Raw genomic sequence first — 14683 nt, 5'->3', positions numbered from 1 at the left:
TGAGATGAATTTATGTGCCTAGCATCTTCTAAGACTAAGGTTTTAATCCTTTCGAGTCTTACATTATGTGTTATATTTGAACTATTATAGAAGTGAATACATTTAGTATTTAAGCGTCAGTCTGGGTGGTCAGCCCATCCGGTAGGCAAGTGATTATATAGGAAAATAATTCATAATTATCCCTTTTGAATAGGAGCTAACTTGTAGTCATCCCTTCTGAGTAGGGGTTACATAATGTCCTAGCCTATGCCTGGCTTTGCCTTAAGTTTCTTCAGGTCTTTTCTTATTCTTGGCGTTCCATGTCCTTGGTATGGCCCTCTCTTCTAGTGTCTCCAATGAGTAGGACCGTTGTGAGTGGAGGCTAAGAAACCTATTGTCATATTGTCTGCCCTGAGTGATCATTCCAGGTAGTAATATAATGGTAACTAGTATGGAAAGTTGAGCATTATAGATCTTAAGAGACCGGGTAGTATGGCTGCTAAGAGCTAGGTAACATAACTATTAGGAGCTGGGCAATAAGGCTACTAAAAGTTGGGCAACAGAGTTGTTGAGAGGTAAGCAATGCACTTGTTTTTAAGAGATTGGTTGGCTTCTTGCAAGATCTAGGCAACCGAGTTACTGATGAGAACCGAGTAGTCGCACTGCTGGCAAGAGCTGGGCAGTCGGACTGGTGGCAGGAACTGGTAGTCGGGCTGCTAGCAAGAGTTGGGCAGCCAGAATGGTGGCAGGAACCGGGCAGTTGCGCTGATGGCAAGGATCGAGTTGCCAAGCTTCCTGTTCGAAATGACAGTTTAATCTCTCGGGGATATGCTATCATGCACAATATCAACTCGTCTTGTAGCTCAACTTTGCCCACGAAATGGAGATAATACTTTTGCACAGTGTTGTATCAACCCTTCTACTCCCCCCCCCCCCCCCCCCCCCAATTCTTTTTTTTTTATTTTGGAAAAGGTGAAACGAGAATGACAAATGTATGGTTGTTAGGCCTTCTACGACTAAGTGTAGGTTGCTATCTTGTATTGCTGGTTCGACCAAAAAGGTGTATGAACTTGCATATGAGTATGTCATTAATTTTCAAGAGTTGCTTCTGCGGGTGACGAATTTTGGTATAAGGCTTGTCATTTGTAATTTGTTGCAAGGTTGTTTCGCAGTTTGATGGAGATTTGTGGAAACCAGATAATGTCTTGGGGGTTTTGTTATATGCATGATTGTATCGGAGGTATCCGATTGAGCCATATATCATTTTTGTTGGTACTTCTTCCGGTGGCAAATACTAGTATGTGTATCATAGGTAAGGAATTGGAGCTTTGACTTCATGATCCATTAGCTTGTGTTTGCATGCTTGTGTCTCATTCATTTGGACAATAGTAATTTATCATGTTTCATGCTATATAAAGAATAGTAGAGTCAATAGATAGGAAAGACGCTCAAAACAAAATGGGCACACAGTTTCCTAGAAGTTATTTATAGCATTTTTCTTTGTTTATCTATGCTTTTTTCCTTCTTTTATCTTTTTATATTTTTTTGTACAATGACATAGGTCAATCCACTTTAGAGAAAGTTCTTGGTTAGCATGCAACTAGTATGGTGGCTAATAGTCTCTTCCAAAAAAAATCAACTTTATATAGTAAGGATATCTTATATGAAAAGAAGTTTAAGTTGTCCTCGGGGGATTTACCTATTTGGTCTATGTATATACTAAAAAGAGAGCGAATCCATATTGTAATAAATGAATAGATTTAATCTCCTGTTGCCAAGTGTTATATTATTAGAACTCTTTATCAACATTGTATGTTACATATGATGTCCCTTGTCAACCTATTAATTATCTATTTTAAATTTAAAATTTAAAATTTTTCACTATAATTATATTAAATTATTAATTGGTTATCCATTTTAAATTTCAAATTTTAAATTTTTTCACTCTAATTATATTAAATTAATAACATCAAATTAAAAAATTAAATTAAATTAATACATATTATAAAGTGATATAACTTCACGTATTTATTTAAATCAACGATTATAATTTTATATAACTAAAAAATATACATTTCTTAACTAATAATTTATTTAAAATAATTGATTAATAATTTTGACTCTTAAACATGAAAGTTTAATTAATTTTATAACCGTGGTTCTCACATGTTATAAACTAGTATCTTAATAATGCTAACGAAAATCTATTAGAAAGACGGGTAAGTATATATGGATGTGAAAATGTTGCTGTTTGAATGTAAGACCTTGCAAAGGTTAAGTGTAAAAGCTAAATAAATGATGTTTTAGTTCTTAAGAATTTCATCGAGCACCTTATGTGCATAGCTCATTCTTCCTCCTTCATTATGCCAGTTAAATCTACCAGAGAATCTAGAAGCAAAACATTTTGTTACATTTCGTTGAGCGCTTTGTTACATCATCCGATTTTTTTTGGATATGGAGATGGCATCAGGAACCGATCAGAAGCTTGTATTCTTCCCAACAATCTTCTCTGGAGAATTTTGCCGAACACCTTGTGCGCATGACTCATTTCTCCCTTTTTGTTAGCCGATGAGTATGTCTTTGTAGTCAATTGACGAGAGAATGCCATCAATGGTGCGTTTCCCAGGAGCTGTAGCTTAAATTAGCCTCATGTTTCAAGCTCTAGGATTAAATATGCGTCTGCATCTTCAAGTGTAGGAGCCAAATACTGTCGATTTTACTATCAGACAAACGAGAATCGAGATTACAGAAGTGAAACACTTATTTGATTTTGGAGTTTCTATGTGCGTCGACCATGTATAAACTGAGGTAATTTGAGAGTGAGAACCTGGATCGAGTTTGCATAAAGGACTAATGATTTGGTTATGTAGTGGCGTTGCCTTAGAATGAGTTTCTTCAAAACTCGAAGGTATTGTGCTCCATTTTCAATTTCGCGAACACCACGTTGGGTTGCTTCTAGTTAAAGAGTCTGAAGATTTAGGGTTACTATATCAGGATAATCGTCACCACTATTGTGAGATTTGGAGCCTTTTGATGCTTTCGGGTGAAATTTATGGTGGTTGTGATATAATTAAATGAGAAGAATATTTGTATTTTCTCCTCTTTTTTTTTTCTCATCAAATGGGTTTTAAGAACAATTATTCCAATGTATCAAGTGGGTATGAATGTTGTTCACCGATAATGAGCCCTAGTAATGAGCCCTAGAAGTATAGAGTAAGTAAACTGTAGTTATATCATATGTACTTGGTGTTTAGAACACCAGAACCTATTAGTATTTCTTTGTTTGAGAAGAAGATCAAATTGTAATATAAGTTTTTGGAGACAAAACCTTTGAAGATATACAAATCTTAAGAGCTTTGGGCATATAAAGCTTTTGAAATACAAATATGTGGAGATATTTGAAGATAAATCCTTTGAATAAAAGATCCAGAGATCTTTGAAGATATGCAGCTATGAAGCTGAACATCTGTAACGTATCAAATTTCAACTCAAAATTTTCAAATAAAAGTGTAAGTGTTTATTCAAATCTCAACTACAAAATCTTAAAAGATGACCATTTATTCTTAAAACATTTATCAGAGTATCATTAAAAGTTATCATGTGTACAAGTCTCTCATTGATGCGATGCAATTGAGTTGTGCCCCTGCTTTAATATAAGAAAACCTGAAAACATTTAAACCACAAATTGTAAGCATAAATCTTACCGAGTTTCCAAAAATATCATATAAAACACAACACCAATGAGCAACCATGGGTTATCAGCAACCCTGAAGACTACCTGAAATCTAATTGAGCAAACAACACGCCCTGTGGGTTATCAACAACCCTGGAGACTACTCGAAATCTCAGTGGGCAAACAACATGCATGGGGGTTATCAGCAACCCTGGAGACTAACCGAAGAGTAACACATATCACAGTAGTGACAAATAAGACCCAATTGGTCAGCACATATATACTACCATACAGACTCATACAAACATGCAAGAGTCACAAAGATAGTTAGCATCTTACATTCACAATTTAGGCTCTTGCTCTCTATTTATCTGGTATAACTCTAGGTTCCATGCCTCTAGCAGTATTTGAGGAGGTCATTAGGTCAGTCGGTTGGCCCTATCTTATAAGGTTGATTCTAGCGGGATGGATCCTATTCCTATCAGAGACATGGGTACTACCGCTTTAGGGAAGATATGCGTGTTGGTTCAAGGAGTTGGGTGGCAGTGGAGGGTTCTAGATGATGATATTATGGAGCCGATTAGACATGTGGAGCCGGAGCATATCCCCGAGCTTGCCTTCAAGAGGCGTCAGAGACCTAGGAATATGGAGCATGATAAGCCAGAGCCAAGTTTAGCCAATGTGATACACCTTCTGGATGCTCCACATGAAGAGCGTCATTGTATCATGGCTTTGATTGCTGGGGTGATGTAGCATTTGGGCATGGACCATCCACCTTTTCCTCAGCCGGGTCCTTTTGTTCCACCACCTGCTCAGCCTGGTCATGATAGTGATGGCCCTTCAAGAACACATCATGGGGATACTGATGATGATAATGAGGATGACACGGAGGATGATAAGGGTGAGTATGAGAGCAACAATGAGTAGGTTGGAGGGTTGATCCTATGTATTTTCATACTTATTTTTTCTTATTTTGTGGGATATTTTTGATACTCATGTATGCTTTTGATTTTATATTTGTATATATATGGTTTCTGTTTTACCGTTTATCTAACCAAAATTCAGTTGATGTATTGGTTAATGTAACAACGTAAATTTCGAAACAAAATTTTCAAATTTTATAAAACATAATTCCTGTAATATTCATAAAACCCCCATGTTCAAAATTCAATCCCAGTGTACAATAATCCCAAGATCACAAAATCATAAAATCCCATGCGTGTGTACTGATCAAGCCGGCGCCTTCCCACGGTCGTCACTAGTACCTGAAACAAATAACACCAAACACTGTAAGCACAAAGCTTAGTGAGTTCCCCAAAATACCACATGTAACACATATTAGCCACTCGAGGCTATAACTCTGTGGGTCCGTGCACCCAACTCTGTGAACCCTCAGGTTCTAACTCTGTAAACATGCAAAGCATAAATCACATAGAATAATGCAATGCAACACATAACACATATATAGCATACAAACAATGTATCATATAACTCTGGTTACCTACTCAAGGTAAAGTATAGTGAGAAGACTCACCTCGTGTATCTCGCTAACTCGCAAATCCCGGAATCACTCGTGCTCGATCCCTCGAGCTATACTCTTCCTATAACACAATTTATATTTCTAATTAACACTTTCACAACTAAGGTTGACTTCCCTTGACAAGTCAACATTGGTCAACGCTGGTCAACGGTCAACTTTGACCGGACTCGGCGAGTGCACCGAAGCAACTCGGCGAGTCTATACACATTCACTGACTCCCTCGGATCCTCTCCTGGCACGTCAAGTACTTCCCTGACTCGACGAGTTCCTTCTGGCATGAATCGCGGGGCCACCACGACTCAACTCGCCGAGTCTGAAGAACAACTCAGAGAGTCCCATTTGACTCAGTCCACTCGACAACCCTCTCTGACTCACTAAGTCAACACCTTAACTCGGCAAGACCACTCGCTGAGTGGTTAAGGACAATCTTCATGCTACTCGCCGAGTCTGTTCTTCAGACTCAGCGAGTCCATACCATGCATCAACTAAAACTCGCTTCTGAGGTCAGATCCGCTCCATTAACTCATAGATCCAGTCCTTCCAAGCACATTCATCATGTAAAGTCACTATCTTGGCTACCATGCGACGCCTACAAGGCTTCTTTCGGTGAAATGACATCTAAAATGGTAACCTAAGTCTCCAACTCAAAAGGAAAGGCATAAAGCAGAGCATTTGGGACTCTCTGGACCTACTAAGGTCCAGATCTAGGTACCATTTCCCCATGGGACCTCTCACACTCCAATTACATGATAAACAAGGCAAGAAGATACCCTAGATTTGACCATATCAATAAAAACACGAGAATAAGCTCTGAATATTACCTCAAATAGCTTCCTCTGCCGAAATGGAAGTAGATCCAAGTTCCCCAACACTTCTAGCTTGGCCTTCCTCTTCCCTTCTTGCTAACACACACAAGGATGATGAATAATGGCCTCTTTTCTCACTCACAAGGACTCTCAGATGCTCTGGTGCTCTCAAGGTCGAAGGTAGCCACAATGAAGGGTTATAAGGTCCTTTAAATAGGGCTCAGGGCCGGGAAATTAGGGTTTCATTAAACAGCGTGGACTCGCCGAGTCCGGCTGCGAACCCGCATCCAAATCCGCGATCATACTCGACGAGTTCTAGGCTCCAACTCGCCGAGTCTACTCACAATTTACCAAAAATAATAATTGATTAATACCTTGGAATCCGGCTGTTACAATTCTCCCCTACTAGAACTAGACTTCACCCTCGAACTCTTGCTCTGCAAATAACTCTGGATGCTGCTCACGCATCTCACACTCCGGTTCCCAAGTCATCTCGGACCCCTTCCGATGCTGCCACTGAACCAAAACCAGGGGTACCTCCTTGTTCCTCAGAACCTTGATTTTCCGATCTCTAATGGCCACTGGTCTCTCAGCATAATTCAGGCTCGCATCCACCTGAATATCCTCTAATGGAACCACTGCCGACTCATCGGCTATACACTTCCGCAGCTGCGACACATGGAAAGTGTTGTGAATCTGCCCCAACTCTGCTGGCAAATCCAAACGATAGGCTACCCATGTTTTAAAAATAAAAAAATTGTTTTGAAAATTTACGTTGTTACATTAGAGGGTAATTTTTCTTGACTTGTTTAATGTAATATATCTTAGATCACGTTTATTTTCCTCTTTGAGCTATAGATCTCGAGATTTCTTTCCTTTTTGGCACATATTTACCATATAAACACATGAAATCACACATAACATACACATACACATAGATATACACATTTTGCTTGTATTCTCCCCCATAAAACTTGTGAAAACCGAAAATAGAGGGGTATGAACTCACCTTTGCTTGTTGTTTCGGTTTGAAGAAAGAAATGGAAGAGTTTGATGTTGGTTTTGGCCCTAGACAGCTTCTTGAGAAGACTTTCGCTTAGATAGGTTCTAAGAAGCATGATCATGAAGTTTCACGAGTTAGAAGGAGATTTATAAAAGATTCAAGAAGCTAAACCATGGATATAAGCATCAACTTACCTAGGATGATGATTTCTTATGGAAGAACCTCCTTGAAATGCTCTCATCTACTAGAAAATAGACCTTTAATGACACGCTTTTTACGACACGCACTTATTAATGATACGCAACAAGGCGTGCTCTAAAAATAATGTCAGATCTTTAGAAATTTGAAGAATTTAGGACGAGCATTTTTGCATACCCTAAAATTAGTGTCCAATAAAAAATAAATTACAAAGACGGAGGGCGCTTATCTTAAATGTTCGCCCTCTACAAATGTCACTTTATAATTTTTTACTTAAACACGCGTTTTTAAAGGGGGAAATGAAATCCTTAAAATTTCTAAAATTTTGAAGTACCCCGCTTTCCACTCTCTTCTGTAGATCTCCCTTCATTCTCTCCCCCCTTCTCTCTGCAAACCCTAAGGCATTCCATTGCCACCACCAAACCCTAAAAACTCTCCTTATATTAGGGATAAACCACCCTGATTAAAGGAAAAATATCATATCGAGGGTTAATCTCAATATTGCCGACAATAACTCTTTGGAGTCTAAAAGCCCTAATATCATGTCAAACTATGGGTTATGTACAATCAGAGCTTGATGCTAAGGAAATAGAAAGCGACCCAACCTACCACGAAACCTAAATCTAGGAATGAAGCTATGGAGGAGGAAGGGTTTGCTCTTCTTCTGATTAGCTCAAATATGGTTCAGGGGTTTAATGCATCCGATTAGCTCAAAAAAACCCTAAAGAAATCCAAAACATCATCAATAATAAACCAACATCTTCTGCTAAACCTCACATACGAAGCTTCGTTGGTTCCCAATTAGCTCTATTGAAAACCTCGATATGTCCACGTTATCATTATTTGATGATGATGGTTCCCGATTGCTTGTGAAATTGAAGCTCCATTGGATGGATAAGAAAAGGCGAAGACATGGATCAAGGTATGCTTCTACATCACAAGTGATTCACATCTGTGGTTATTTTTCCTGAAATTCTCAATTCTTCTGCTCTTTTCAATAGAAGGGGAATCAATTGCACAAATTCCAGAGTGAACAGTACATCCTAGCTCCGGTGACGCCAAACAACAGCTAAATAAACTTGATTTCGGCTCCACGGGTCGGGTCAAGCTGCTGGAGCTCTCGGAGACATACCGGAGTGAAACTGATACGTTCCGTTTAGTCAAAGATCCTCCAGAATCAGGCAAGTGTACGAGCATAGTGATAATCCCGGTTTCCGCTACTTTTTTTTTTGCAGATCTGGATTTGATGAAACGGTGAATCAACAAAGAGCTCCGGAAGCACTTTCGATCATGATTTCCGGTTTTTGAAATCGATTAGTGAGGATGGAAACGATCAATTCGAGTGCTGTGGCATAGAGAATCCATCGCTTCATTTGAGGGTTTTTTGGAAGGTTAGAGATGATTTCCATTGAAGCGACGCCTTCTTCAACTTTATCGGAAGCTGGTATGATTCTCAACAAAGTCTCCACACATTTAGGCCCAACGTGTTCCTGAAATGTCTCGTCATTCTCACTCCCGTCTTTTATCAAACCACATAACAGCTTCACGGCGATCGGACGGCTGGGTTTTCGTGCTCGCATAACTGAACCAGTACTTGAACCGAAGAGATCTGATGATGAAATTGAACGTAAATGAGCACCGATTGACGATGTAATCAAAGGAGATAAACAGAAAATTGGAAAACTCACCTTCCGTAAAGTTGTCCTGATGTTTGAACCTGGAGGAGATTGAGAAACTACAAGGAACGTTCGAAGAATACTTTGTTGAACATTTGGTCCGTTTATTGAGATGAGCGAGAATAATTTAAAAACATTTTCTTCCGATTCCAGAAATGGAATCTCATGTTGATCTAGTTCACCGGAAGTTAACGATAACGCTAGATTCATAATTGTGGCTACGACCTTTTCAACCACAATCGGCATTGATAAGCTTTCATGGAAGAGTATTCCAAACAATAGATCCACTGCACCTTGTTTGATCATTTTTAATCCATTTTGTGGCACACCTGAGCGTTTTTCCAGGGCTAAAATGGCAGCCTTCTTCATCTCTATATTAACGTGAGAAAGCATAGCAACAAGTGACTCTACTGCTCCGCTTTCACAAACTGTAAGTTTTCCATGATCTGTCATATCAACTTCTGATAATGTCTCCGCCATTTCCTGTTGAACAGTTTTAGACCCTGTGTTGATTCGTTTTTTCATCATCAATTTCTATTGAACATTAATTACAGACATTATTGTTTACCTGAAGAAAGAAGGTGAAGTAGAGGTTCAAAATAATTAGCTCTGGCCATTTGCATGATATTTTGAGGGAGAAAAGAGTAATTATCCAAGAGTTTTTTGGCGTCAGTGGCAGCTTGAGGATCATCGCTAGGGATGAGCATATGGACCGGGGAACCGGCACCGGAACCGGAACCCGATGGAACCGGTCGGGCCGGGACCGGGACGTTATTTTTGTGGATTTTTGGAACCGGGAATCGGTAGGAACCGGAACCGATTTAACCGGAACCAGTAGAACCGGCAAAAACCGGAACCGTATGATGCTATTTTTCAAGGAGCGGTTCCAACATTTGAAGACACGACAAGAACCGGTAGGAACCGGGAACCGGTAGAACCGCCGGGCCGGTTCGGTTCTTGATTTCGGCCGAAGCCGGTTCCCCGGTCCGGTCCGGTTCGGGCCGGTTCCGGCCGGTTCAGTCCTTTTGCTCATCCCTAATCATCGCTACAAGATATGGTAACAAGAGGAAGTATGCAACCTTGACTACTCCCAATTATGTTTCTTGCCACCTCATTTTCTGATAATTCCATGAGCAATTGCAATGCCAACTTACTTTCTTTGATCTTTCGTGCTAGAGAACACACAATCAATTTGATGCCATCATGCGTTTTCGCTATGGTTTCCTGTAAGTTACCAATCAAAGATTATCAACTTTTAATTCTTTAGAGGTGTTTTGATGTGATTCTAAATTGATTCATACCTTCCTGTCATCGTTGTTGGTTGCAAGGATGCGAAGAATAACGAGAACATGCGATCTAACTTTAAAATTCTTGGTAGAAAGAAGCAAAACAAGAACAGGCAAGTAGTCTTCCATCATCATCCATTCTTGATGAAGCTCTCTTTCCAAACACAAAACTCGAAGCTTCCCTAACGACACTATCACTTCTTCCTCCTCATTAGAAAGAATCCGCGACTTCATAGAACCAATAAAAATCATCGTGTTTCTATCTCTCCACTCTTCCATCGATTGACGAAGCGTCTTATTAGTCCTCAAACCCGATGCTTTCAACGGCGTCTTCGTAATCGAACAACCATTATTCCCTTCCGCCAACCACTTCTCAATAGCGTACCTCTCAAAGCTATGCCCCGACGGCGTTTCCACCGGATCTTCCATCACGTCGCCGGTGATTAGACAGTAAAACGATTGAAGCGGTTCTAACGGTTGCCGCCCTAACGAGTTTCTCTTACTAAAATACTTCTTTCTTTATATTCACTTTTTTTTTCTTTTAATTATTTCATACAGTTTATTGTTGGTTTATCTAAACTAACTTCAGGCTCAATGTAACTGCTTTATAAAATTCTCATTTAATTTTAGTTATGTAATAATAACAACTTATAAAATTACTAGTTTCAACAGGGAGGAGTTAGATTGAGGATGAGAATCTGTGGTCAGATTATATGTTTTGTGAACTGTCACTTTGCTGCACATCTGGATGTTATTAACAGGCATAATGACTGCACATTGAGTTCATGATACTCCTTTCTGAGTTATGCATAACATATAAAAAACGAGGAATATCAAAACTGTATCCATGGCAGGTACTTCTCTAGTCTTTTTAACTATTTGTATTTTCTAGTTTCTTTAACTTTTAAATCGATTTTATTTTGTTAATTGAGGTTCTGTTTTTCCAGGTGGACTGCCTTCAGGTGGATGGGGTGCTAAATCTTTTCTACTTAATCACTTTTTCTTAACCATTTGTCTTTTTTGGCATAGTGCTGGGAAAAGTTTTGTTACAGAAATCTTGATGTTACTTAGAGTGTTTTCAATAAGAAAAGTGGCAATTCTTGTTCTTCCCTATGTATCCATTTGTACAGAGAATGTCCGGGTATTTTTGTATCTTATTAGTTGAGAATTAGTATTTATGTTCTTGAAGTTCATTATTCGTATTTAAGTGATGCAGGAAGAACATCTTGAAGCCTTACTGGAACCACTTGACAAGCATGTTCGTAGTTAATATGGAAGCCAAGGTAGAGGAACACTTCCTAATGATACATCTGTTGATGTTTGCAAAATTGAGAAGACAAACTCTACTCAATAGATTGTTGGAAGAGGGGCGTTTTTCAGAAGTTGGGATCATACTAATTGATGAAGTTCACATGGTAATTTGAATTTCCTTTATTTGAACATTATGATGCAAACAATAAGCTCTTTTTATCATTCATTGTTTCGCAGGTTGGAGATCAGCAAAGGGGGTATCTGTTGGAACTTATGTTGACAAAGCTTAGGTATGGAGCTGGTGAAAGCAGGTTGGAGTTTTCAAAAGGAGAATGTTCAGGGTCAAAAAGTGGGAAAAGTGACCCCACTCATGGTCTTCAAATTGTTAAAATGAGTGCCACTTCACCTAATGTCAATGCAGTTGCTAATTGGCTTCAAGCAGCTTTGTATCAAACAAATTTCCGACCTGTTGTGGCAGCTGGATACACCTCAGAATAGTTATACACTGAAACAAGTGGCTTGGTATGGTTTTCGTTGGGTCCTTAGCCTCTTACTTATGGAGATCATGACACACTTTTTCTATTACAATGCCCTGAGAATTTGCCCCAGTCTTTAAACAACTGTCGAGCTTGCTTGATATGCCAATAGAGAGGCTGTCATATTCTTGATTTGCAACTACAGAGCTTGATTGATCCACTAGTATACTGTATACATTTGCACATGTTGAATATATTGATAAGTTATAGTATTTTGATTTAACTTAGGGACAATGTTTATTCTGTAGGATTTGAATTTACTCCTCTTAATCTGCCAGTATATTGTATACTCATTGAAGAATGCTTGAAAAATTGATGTCAGTTAGTTTAAAAATTGATGTCATTTACTCCGGGAGTTACTCCAGGAGTTACTTACTCCAAGAGTTACTGGATAGAATGAGCCATCCCACTGCCCATGTGAGTTTTTTTTACCATTTTACCCTTGAATACATAATGGACGTTTAATTACAGATGGTTCCATTGTTAATGAAAGCTATTTGATGCCAGAGGCAATATTCAACTTTTTTATATATGAAATATACATGTTGATATAGTATACATATGTGTGAGTATAATTGTATGTATGTGTGTTTATACAGGGTAGTGCAAGACAATTATTTCAATGGTTGCAGGGACCAATGGAAGAGGATACACTGAAATCTCATTTTGAAACAACATTACAGAAGGACACAGGTAGTCTCCCAATAACTTTCTAACTTATTTTATGCTATGCAATTATTATTATTATTATGAATGATTCTACTGTACTCATATAATCATTTTTCTACAAAGAATGATAATCAGGATCCAAAACAGTTGCAGCAGCCTCATACTTCTCATGCATTTTCTCTTTCTCAAGTCATGCCAAATAACCTAAATGGCGGGCCTTTCCTCACGTCAGTTCTCTATTGTACTTTTTACTTCTTCTTTTTTTTTTTAACTTTTTTTAATACTATATTCTACGCAATTACTAAAATAGGCCTCTAGAACTATCTGAACCAAACTGGGAGCTTATAAGTGATGCTATTAATAGCACTTTGCAATTCAAGGTAACTATCATATTTGCTGTGTTGTGTTGGTTCATGATGTATTGTGTTGGTTAATGATGTACTTCATTCAACCCCGGACCGTATTTTTTTATAGTTTTATATTATAATTATGCCTAGAGTATTGCATACCTAAAGAACTATTTGTTAGCTCTACAACACTTTTTGAATCTGAACCTTGTCTTTCATCACTAACACCAACACCTTTTAAAAGGTGATGGTGTTAGTGATGAAAGACAAGGTTCAGATTCAAAAAGTGTTGTAGAGCTAACAAATGGTTCTTCAGGTATGCAATACTCTAGGCATAATTATAATATAAAACTATAAACAATTTCATTTTTTGATATATATTTTTTGTTTTGTTTTGCAGAGGATACTAAAGAGCAAATCTTGCAAAGGATATTTTTTGTTTTGTTTTGCAGAGGATACCCCTCACATTTTCCCAAATACCCCTTCCTCTACAATGTTTTTTTTGTTTCTATGTATTTTGTGCATCAGGTAAAGTTGATGGAAGAAAGGAATATGAAGCCACTTGATTCAAATCTTGCAGCATTATCAGCAAGATGCAGTAAAGACTTGGAGTTGAATTTGGCTAAGTCATTCTTGAGATGGGCCAATGTACAACTGCTTATCCATATAATCAGCTGCTTGGAGCATTAGTCTTAAAGAATTATGAAAGGCAAGATGCAAATTTATTTAGTTGGAATTTGATGTACATAGTAGATTAGATGCAAATTTAGATATTGTAAAAAATAGAATTGTATGACATTAAATTTTATGCAATGGATTTTATTTTTTGTATATGATATTTTATTTATATTATGAGACATTAAATGCAAATTTAATTTAAAAATTAATAAATATATAAATATACTGTTTTTAGAACATTTAAAATTATGATACGCAAAAATGTGTGTCATCTTCATTTATGACATGACCTTTCTTGACAGGGGCTTCCTTGATACGCATTGCGTGTCATAAACACGCGCGTCGTAAGGTTACGACACGCAAATGCGTGTCGTCTTCCTTTATGACAGGGCCTTCCTTGATACGCATTGCGTGTCTTAACCGAGCGTCGTAAATGTGCGTTTTAAATACGCGTCGTAAATGCGCGTCGTCTATAGACGACACTCAAAAGCGCGTCGTCTCTCTTTATGACAGGGCCTTTCTTGACGCGCATTTGCACGTCGTCTGAGCGTTTTACGATGCACAATGAGCGTTGTAAAAGGCTGTTTTTCTAATAGTGCCTAGATCTTGAAATTTGGATGGAGGAAAGCAAAGTGTTCTTGAGAGAATTTGGAAAGAGTTGGAGATGAATTATGGGTGTGTGTGTGTGTGTCTACTTTCGGCCGAGAGTGAGAGGGAAGAAGAAGAGAGATGAGGTTGCATGGGAACATGAGAGGGCTTGGATGTTTGGAGTGTAATGAGCCTATTTATCCACCAAATAAAAATTAGGTGGCACCACACAAGTCAACTCGCTAAATCTCTCTTTTTTTGTTTTATTGGGCAGAGAACTTGGGCTAGGAGAAAGGATGAAGTAGCTTGGTCCAAATCCTTTCCTTGGTTCGAATTTATGAGGCCCAATAATTATTTTTCGGCCCATTGGCCCTTTTGGGAAACTCACGACCCATTTTGGTATAAAAGAAAGGATTATGCCCATTAGGGCTAATTATATTTGTTATAGCCCAA

The 14683-nt window shown here is 38.4% G+C and overlaps 1 protein-coding gene, 1 long non-coding RNA gene and 1 pseudogene across 3 annotated transcripts; 1 reads left to right on the top strand and 2 right to left on the bottom strand.

Moving 5' to 3' along the window:
* Positions 1–2186: 2186 nt before the first annotated feature.
* Positions 2187–3221, bottom strand: LOC145056792 (uncharacterized). Its single transcript, XR_013685920.1, has 2 exons — positions 2807–3221; positions 2187–2698 (listed from the first exon to the last, which is right to left on the bottom strand). It is a non-coding gene; the product is annotated as an uncharacterized LOC145056792 (long non-coding RNA).
* A 4908-nt stretch (positions 3222–8129) lies between these two features.
* LOC145060140 (U-box domain-containing protein 44-like) lies at positions 8130–11172 on the bottom strand (annotated as a pseudogene).
* Positions 10418–13774, top strand: LOC145056791 (helicase and polymerase-containing protein TEBICHI-like). Of its 2 annotated transcripts, XM_079004513.1 has the most exons (9): positions 10418–11015; positions 11109–11302; positions 11378–11576; positions 11650–11934; positions 12197–12365; positions 12548–12641; positions 12741–12844; positions 12928–12997; positions 13365–13774. In XM_079004513.1, the coding sequence occupies exons 2-4, from the start codon at positions 11274–11276 to the stop codon at positions 11908–11910; spliced, it is 489 nt and encodes a 162-aa protein (XP_078860639.1). In that variant the 5' UTR covers positions 10418–11015; positions 11109–11273; the 3' UTR covers positions 11911–11934; positions 12197–12365; positions 12548–12641; positions 12741–12844; positions 12928–12997; positions 13365–13774. The 2 variants fall into 2 exon arrangements, with proteins under 2 accessions (XP_078860639.1, XP_078860638.1); XM_079004512.1 differs by having other exon boundaries at positions 11650–12365.
* Positions 13775–14683: the final 909 nt, after the last annotated feature.

Source organism: Lactuca serriola, chromosome 6 (assembly GCF_051521515.1).
Source record: "Lactuca serriola cultivar US96UC23 chromosome 6, Lser_US96UC23_V15, whole genome shotgun sequence".
Lineage (NCBI taxonomy): Eukaryota > Viridiplantae > Streptophyta > Magnoliopsida > Asterales > Asteraceae > Lactuca > Lactuca serriola.
This window is presented reverse-complemented; position numbering and strand designations above follow the sequence as displayed.